This window comes from Saccopteryx leptura, chromosome 5 (genome assembly GCF_036850995.1).
Source record: "Saccopteryx leptura isolate mSacLep1 chromosome 5, mSacLep1_pri_phased_curated, whole genome shotgun sequence".
In the NCBI taxonomy this organism is placed as follows: Eukaryota; Metazoa; Chordata; class Mammalia; order Chiroptera; family Emballonuridae; genus Saccopteryx; species Saccopteryx leptura.
Window position 1 is genome coordinate 170,748,933 of NC_089507.1, and position 8,831 is coordinate 170,757,763.

The 8,831-nt window shown below is 49.7% G+C and overlaps 1 protein-coding gene across 1 annotated transcript; it reads left to right on the forward strand.

Annotated features, from left to right (window-relative positions):
* The first annotated feature begins 926 nt into the window (after positions 1-926).
* On the forward strand, positions 927-7,164 carry SSTR2 (somatostatin receptor 2). The gene is made up of 2 exons (XM_066385187.1): positions 927-1,151; positions 4,984-7,164. The coding sequence occupies exon 2, from the start codon at positions 5,073-5,075 to the stop codon at positions 6,183-6,185; it is 1,113 nt and encodes a 370-aa protein (XP_066241284.1). The 5' UTR covers positions 927-1,151; positions 4,984-5,072; the 3' UTR covers positions 6,186-7,164.
* The last annotated feature ends 1,667 nt before the right edge of the window (positions 7,165-8,831 follow it).

The window sequence follows — 8,831 nt, forward strand, 5'->3', positions numbered from 1 at the left end:
AAATCAGATAGCAGGATGGGCAGTCCAAGGCAGCTCAGCCCCCAGAGAAAACTAGCTGTGCTTGCTTTCTGTTTCCCATCCTCTGCCATCATGTTGTGTGTGTGCGTGCGTGTGCACATGTGTGTCCTTGGAGGAGGGTAAGAAAGGAGAGGTTGCAGAATTGATTATGACTTATTAAACTATTGGAACAGAGGCTGAATCATCACAGTCAAAAAATAAACAGCTGCAACTTGATTTGACATAACTCCCACTTAAGGCTTGTTTTCCTCTGCTCCCTCCCGGCAGGAAGGGGGGTAGGTGTACTGGCTGGGCTGAGCAGGTGCCCACTGACTCTTCCAGGAAGGGGACTGGTTGTGTGGCCACTGAGCCTCCAGGATATAGCTGGGACAATCAGGATGAGTCTGAGCCTCTGCCTGATCCTTAAGATGAACTCTGGAATGCTAGTGCGAGCTCACACACCCTGGCAAGGCTCTTGGGCACTGCACGGAGAAAGGCTTTCCACCCCGGATCCATTTTCTCCATACCCTACCCTTGGCCAGGTGCCAGGTGCCCGGTGCCCAGGGGTGACCCACAGTAGACAGCTCTGAAAACTTGTCAGACTGAGATGGCAGAGGTCCCAGAGACTCTGGTTTACTCTCAGTGGCCACTCCATCTGCGTGGAACACACTGGGTGAAACAGGACGGATTTTGTGAAATCAGAGGGAAGCAGCGCTTGTCCCTGCCATGAGCCTTGGGGAGGCAGACCGAAGTCGCTTGACACTTCACACCCCCGCACTCAGGTCCCCAACCCCGCCCCATGTGAGCTGTGACCGCAGCCACCGGCAGGATCCTTCGCTCGTCCTCCTACAGCACCCGGAGGGCGGAGCGAAGCTGCCGTGACGTAACGGGGGGGGGGGGCCTGGTGAAATGTGCGGAGGGGCCCGCGCTCCACGGGGCCAGTGCAGGCGACGCGGCCACCTGTGCCCAGAGCGTCTGTTGGTGTCGGCGGATCGGCGCTGAGTCTGTGGACCCCGCGACCTCGCCGCGGCGCAAGGAGGGAGCGGAGTCCGCAGGTCGGGACGCCCAGCGCAGTTTGCGGGCGACCGACAGGCTTGGGGACAGCCGCTGGGCGCAAGCGAACGGAGCTAGCTGGTTGCAGCAGAAAAGCAAAGGTGAGGTGTGTTAGCGTGTGTGTGTGTGTGTGTGTGTGTGTGTGTGTGTGTGAGAGAGAGAGAGAGAGAGAGAGAGAGAGAGAGAGAGAGAGAGAGAGAGAGAGAGATGCACTTGGGCACCTGAGTGCATCTGCGCTGCACTGTGGTGCGCGCCTCGGTGTGCCAGAGTGTAGGTCCCGGTGCGTGGTTCCCCGCCCTTGTGCCATTTAAGAGTGATTTTGGTGAGAATGAACGGGCTGCGAGTGTCCTGGCGAGAGTGGGGGCTGTGGACCATGAGTGCTGAAACCGACGTGCAGGCACAGCCGCATGCCAGTGAGGGCAGCAGGCGCCCTTGTCCAGTCTTCGTCGTCCCCCAGCCGAGTGTCCAGGTGGTAGCTGCGATGGGGCAACTTCTCCCCCAGCCTCCTTTAAAGGGGTCCGACGGGAGGAGATCAAGGCCGGCGGGGGTGGGGGTGGGGACACTGTCGGAGCTCCTACAGGCGCGCACCCCGAGATTCGAGTCTGTGAGGGGCAGCCGACGGAGCAGAGAAAAGAGGGGCTTCTCTCTGTTCCTTGCCGGGCCTGGTAGACGCCTCCCTAATGGTTAAGGGTCCGTTTCCCCAGCGCTCGGACGAAGAGGACAGTTTGCCTGTCTAGTGTTTGCCTGTCTAAGCGGCAGTCGCCAGCTCTCAACCGGCTCTGACGCCTCCACCCCTCTTTGTCGATAGAGACAGGGGATACTGACATGACAATCTCCAATCTTCCCCTCGTTCTCCTGGAACTGACGGGGAATCCTTGGTTCTAAGGGTCACCGGGCTGGGATGGCCAGGCGGTTGGTTTTCCGTGCCGGCTCAGGGAACCAACTGGGCTGTCCGGAGATTCGCCTCTACCCCCTGCCCTTCGCACAGTGCCGCCTGGGCTTTTCCTAGGCGCTCTAGCGCCCGGCGCACGCACTTGGCTGCAGTCTCTCGGCTCCAGTGAAACTCCCGCTCCAGCCAACCCGAGATCCACTCGGGCTTAGCAGGCCCCAGGGGAAGTGGGGTGGGGGCTGAATGAAGAAAAGGTGCTGGGGAACAAGGAAACACTGAAGCACGGTAGAATTTAGGATCACCCCTTCTCCCCATGCCTGGTCTCCATCCCAATGGTCAGTTCTTAGGCTGGTAAGCACAGCCTCTCTGGGAGAGGAGGAGATGCCTGAGACGATTCCAACCCTCCTCTCCATCAGAGCCAGGTCTCCGTGTCAGAGAAAACCAACAACCAGCCATTTCTAGCATCTAACAATGCTTAGGCTGGAAAAATTAAGAAACACAAAATCTAACTTCCTGTGCATTTAATTTAACCATAATTCAACAAGTATTGACTGCCCGGCAATGGACTCCACTTTAAACGGAGCAGAAGGTCTCCCTTGAGATCTTAGGCAGCAACTTTATTGTTGATGAAATGAATTAACTGTGATTTAAACTCATTTCTTCCTTGGAGGAGCCCTCCCCCTCCGGACTGAGCCCCCAGTTTACTAGGTCCGAACCCTGCCAGTTGCTCCTCTCACAAAAGTGGAAAAATGCTACTTATCAGCCTATTTCAGGAAAAAAAAAATGAGGGGTCCATACTGAGTAAGACTCCAGCCCAAAAGGCAGAGTTAGGGCTGGAGACCAGCACTCCACCCTCCCTCACATGTTTGCACCGTCAGCATCCCTTTCCCAAAAGCACTGGACAGAGCTCCGGTGACCCAGAGGACTTCAGTTTTACCCAGACATTGGACTGTGACCTCACACATTACAAAATGGGACCCTGGAAACTCTAGTGACTAATTACACTCCAATGCAGGTGGCTTAAATAGGATTCTGGGTCTGTAGAATTAAAGGAACTGACAAGATGCCAGTGGAAACAACCCAAGGTAATCTAGGGATATTTAAAAATCGTTTATTTACAGCTTCTGCTTTTAAGAGCTGCCAGTGTATGCTTCTTACCTAATGCAGACACCAAATCCCAGGACCCCCAAAATGCTTTGCGGAAAGGTCAGCCACAAAGCCCAGATCATACTTTACAGACAGATGTGTGGTGGGGAAATTAAAACGGAAAGGAGGAGCAGCGCGCCTGGAGCGCAGAGTGAATCAGAGGCCAGGGCGGGCAAAGCTGTCCCAGGTACTTACTTGTTGCTGTCTAAGTCCCCTCTAACTCACTGGGATTCCCTCCAAGCGTAAAGGAGCAGTTTTCAGTCTTCACTCAGGCACCAGGACAAGTGCCCTGCTCAGGGGAAATGTGTCCACTAAGTGAATCATTCCCACTGTGTGCTAATCCGTCCTTTGATCATCATCCCTCTTCCTGGAATGACCACCTTCCCTGCCTCACTCTTCACATACTCCAGACGCAGCTCCAGCCTTCCCCTTGTGAAGCCTCCTCAGAATCCCCCAGGAGAGGAAGGTAATTTCCCGTCCTCTGTTCATATCTCATTGCAAGTCACTCCCTGTAGGAGTTGGCCTCCTTGCCTGTCTCGCCTGCTAGACGATCACCTGCAGGAGGGCACCAGCCATGTCTTGTTCATCCTTGGTGTACAGAATAAGGAAGCCCCCAGGGATGGTGTTGGAATGGCTGTAGATAAATCACTGGATTATGTGATGAGCTACTGTTTTATGCCTTAGGCCAAGCCAGTAGTTACAATTATTTTCTCAGCTTGGAGGTAAAACTGCAATCTGCCGCTGCCAACCGAAGTCCATGGTCAGCGGCCAGTTTTCCAATCCCCTGAGGAGCAGTTGTGATGCTGAGAAAAGTGCAGAAAATGTGGGTATCCTGTGTTCAAATCCCAGCTCCACCCATTATGGGAGCAAGTTACTTAAACTCTCTAAGCCTCAGTTTCCTCATCTGTAAAATGGAAACAAGTCTCCCCACCTCCTAGGCTGGCTAGGAAGATCAAGGGGGTGTGGAGGAGCTACATCAGTGTTTGGAACCTGGCTCCTGTTTTTGTCCTTACTCTGCTACGGCAAGATGAAGACCATCACCAACAGGAACATCCTCAACCTGACCTTCGCAGATGAGCTCTTCATGCTGAGTCTGCCCTTCTTGGCCATGCAGGTGGCTTTGGTCCACTGGCCCTTTGGCAAGGCCATTTGCTGGGTGGTCATGACTGTGGATGGCATCAATCAGTTCACCAGCAAGCCAGGTTTTTATTTTTTAATATTTAAGACTACAAGTTGGTTCATTATGTAGGCAGATGTCAATAAATTGGAGATAAATGAGATGGTGGAGGGAAAATGGGGGAAAGATAACATTTATAGAGCTCTGATTAGGAGCCCAGCACACTGCTGGGTGTTTTCACATATACTTCATCATTTCACATTCACGACACCCCCCTTTTAACAAATGAGAGTCAGAGCAGTTAGGTGCAGGGCATGAGGTGAGGTTACATGGAACCCTGGTTTGTTTCTCTAAAGTCCAGAATTTTTCCACTGCTGAGTTTTCAGAATGGAAAAACTCCAAAGAAGTCGGCAGGTCAGCGTAGTTTTCCCAAGAACACCAGTGTCAGACACTCTGAGGTCAAAGACTGGATTTCTCCAACCTCTGCCTTTTCACATTTTGTACCAATTTCTTTGGGATCAAAGTACTTTTTTTTTTTTTTTTTTTTTTGCAGCCACAGTTACTTCCCACATGTGCGTCACCAAAGATGACATGATAAACTATGAAGGCTTAACCCAAACTCTTCCCCACTGCTGGAAAAATAACTCAGACATTCTGCATGCTGATGAGGATGGGCTAGTAGCTCCACACTGGTGTGGAAAGATAGCACAGCTCTGTTGAAGCTGGTGAGAGTTTCAGTAGCCTCTGACTAATGAGCCAATCTTCCTTTCTCCCCCCGCAGATGTCACAGTGGACTGTTTGCCTCCAGGACCCATTAAGGTGAGACTAAGATCTTTGGCTAGTTGGAACTAGCCTAAGACTAAAGCAGCCATGGATATGGCGTATGACCTACTCAATTGTAGCCAACCATTGCTTTCTTCTCCATTTGACTTCAATGGCTCAGTGGTGGCAGCCAACAGCTCCAACCAGACAGAGCCGTACTATGATCTGACCAGCAGTGCGGTTCTTACGTTCATATATTTTGTGGTCTGCATCATTGGGCTGTGTGGCAACACGCTTGTCATTTATGTCATCCTCCGTTATGCCAAGATGAAGACCATCACCAACATTTACATCCTCAACCTGGCCATCGCAGACGAGCTCTTCATGCTAGGTCTGCCCTTCTTGGCCATGCAGGTGGCTTTGGTCCACTGGCCCTTTGGCAAGGCCATTTGCCGGGTGGTCATGACTGTGGATGGCATCAATCAGTTCACCAGCATTTTCTGCTTGACAGTCATGAGCATTGACCGATACCTGGCTGTGGTTCACCCCATCAAGTCGGCCAAGTGGAGGAGACCCCGGACAGCCAAGATGATCAATGTGGCTGTGTGGGGAGTCTCCCTGCTGGTCATCTTGCCTATCATGATATATGCGGGGCTTCGGAGCAACCAGTGGGGGAGAAGCAGCTGCACCATTAACTGGCCAGGTGAATCTGGGGCATGGTACACTGGGTTCATTATCTATGCCTTCATCTTGGGGTTCCTGGTGCCCCTCACCATCATCTGTCTTTGCTACCTGTTCATTATCATCAAGGTGAAGTCCTCTGGAATCCGAGTGGGTTCCTCCAAGAGGAAAAAGTCTGAGAAGAAGGTCACCCGGATGGTGTCCATCGTGGTGGCTGTCTTCATTTTCTGCTGGCTCCCTTTCTACATCTTCAATGTCTCCTCAGTCTCCGTGGCCATCAGTCCCACCCCAGCTCTAAAAGGCATATTTGACTTTGTTGTGGTCCTCACCTACGCTAACAGCTGTGCCAATCCCATCCTGTATGCCTTCCTGTCTGACAACTTCAAGAAGAGCTTCCAGAACGTCCTCTGCTTGGTCAAGGTGAGCGGCACCACAGACGATGGGGAACGGAGTGACAGCAAGCAGGACAAATCCCGACTGAATGAGACCACAGAGACCCAGAGAACCCTCCTCAATGGAGACCTCCAAACCAGTATCTGAACTGCCTGAGAAATAAACAAATATAATGCCCAGCTCTGCCAACCAGCAGTGTGCTCCCTGCCCCCACCCACTTCCTTCCTCCCGCCCATCACTCCTGGCTTCTAGAATAGGGAATTGTTTAGCATGAGTACAATTCAGAGAACAGTGTTTGAAGTTGGCTTGTCTGAGTGAATGATCTGTATTAAATTGATTAACTCCCCCTTAAAGTGAACATTCAAATGCAGGCGAACAATGCAAAGTCTGGAGAAGAGGCAGTCATGCCTTTGAAAGGCTGAAGCTCAACAAAGACAGAAAACTGTATCTGTGTGTTTGTGTGTTTAAAACCTAGTATGCAATCTTGTGTTCTTACATATATAACTTGTATATTCCTAGCTAGTACCTGTACAGTCATGCTCTCCACTTTCTGTGTTCAGACCCACAAGTAGCAAGTTCAAGTGTGTACAGTGCCGTGGACACTTATTACAAGGTGGTACCCGTAGAGACGGACTACCCGTGGAGCCAATAAAGTTTCATCTTCAGGGATCTCAGTTGCTTGGATGTAAAAGAAAATTATAAAAGGAAGATATTTATGTATTCTGTTTCTTAAAGAGGGCTCCTTAAAATGTATACGCCTCCAGCCTCCCCAAACCTGAATTTGCTTCATTCATTTAAGACACATTAGACCCAAGGAAGAAGCAGGGAGAAGGTATTTGAAGACCCAGAATGTAAATTCATCGGTTTCTTCCTCTTAGATATAATCAAAGAGTTATTCATTCACCCAAAAGGACTTAAAAGGTTATGGTCATCAATCAGTGCATTTATCAAGAGAAGGTCTGCTTTGTTAAAAAAAAAAAGGTCAAAATGCTTTAATTTTTCTTAAGGGAGCCAAGGAAAAGGGAGGGGTAGGGATCACTAACACGAAAAGCAAAAAATAGACTATGATTCTTATGGAGAAAGAATTTTATTTTCCCCACACTGAAAATAAATGAATAAGAATGAAGCAAAATTACGTCTTTATGAGAAAACATGAAACTGTGGGTTGTTGTTAGTGTTGTTTTTTATGCCACATGGGCTTCCTAGTGAAAGAAAATGAAAATGTGATTCGACATCTTCTTCAAGGGTGTTTCTTTTAAGGACTCCAGACAAAGCTGGGCACTAAGGAAATCACAGTGCACACCAACTACCTGAGAACATTGTTTCCAGGACAGAAGCACATGTGCCAGCCAGTAACTATGTGGCATTACAGGGTGCCTGGCTGGGGGGCGCCCCATCGTCACACATGGGGCCACGCCACCATCCTCACCCACCTCGCATGCACTTCCAGCGTCTGCCCTTCAATGTCACAGGCTCAGCCGTTCCTCAGCCACTGTCCTACACAGGCACTGGCACCATCAGTGGCTTTTTATCCCCCCTGAAATTGCAGATGAGGATGATTGATAAGAAATGAAACTGATGCCCCTTTCGTGGACTGATCACAATTTCCAGGGTAGGGAGAAAGAAACACACATGCAGGTGTTTGTCAGGATGTCGTCCTCTCTTGTTTTACACAACAGCCTCCCTCTCTGTGTCGCACACGCAGATTGTATCCTGTTTAAAAATGAGCTTTCCTCTTCCAGCAAGGGCTGGCTGACTGTGAGAGTGACGCGGAGCTCCACCTGTGCTTGTCGTTAGTGTGCTGCCTCCATTCCTGCCGCCTCTATTGATCGATGCCACCTTGTTCCCCAAAGTACTGACTGTGGCCTAGAAAAATATGTTTGCTCAGATTTATGAGAGAAAAACCCATGTAAAAATAAAAAGAGGTAAGTATAAGATGAGGTGACAGGGCAAGTTGTTACACAAAAACCCACACAGTGATGTCCCACACTGTTACTAGAAGGAAAGGTCACTGTCAAGTTCAGCTCAGGGTATGCTGCAGCCAATGACTCTTCTTCCTCCTCCTCCTTATCCTCCTCCTTCTCATTTTTCTTCTTCTTTATAAAAACAAGCAAAGGAAGGAAATGCAGTGTCCTTTCATTATCTAGTATCCTTTTCCTTGTGTCTTCTTAAATTGTCCCAAGCTATGGCATGAACCCCACCAAAGCTTCAACTCCATATCCAATACTACTGAACTCTCTGTGTTACTGACACACAAGCTAACATCATTCAACACAGGCCACAATGCCGTATTGCACTCTCTCCCGACACCTTTCTCACTCAATCCACTTAGGTTTAGTCAGCTCTTCAGTAGCCGTACTAATGGAAGATAGGTAGTGGTAGGCATAATCCAGTGATCCGGCACCCCTAAAATCAATGGGGTGCATTATGTTTTATTCTCTCCCACCACTCGGCAGATTTATCTTCATAATTAAATACTGAGTGGAGGCCATGATTAAATTTCAGAATTAAAACTGCATCCACATTTAATTTAAAATGTTTATTCCCTCTTTTGGATAAGAAAACAACCAGAGAGAGCAAGTCATCCTTGAAAGAGATAACTCCAAAAGCAGAGCATACCTCTTTAAGTGGGAGAAACCGGAAGGTTGGAATTAGAGCCTCAATCAGACAGGCCCCACCTGTGTGTCCCAGAAGTCATCCTGCTGATGGGCACTCACTGTACGCTGGGGACCCATTTCATTTATAGGCTTTGGATGGCTGCTTTAGCTCCTCGCTTCCCTGGAGGTTGTTTCT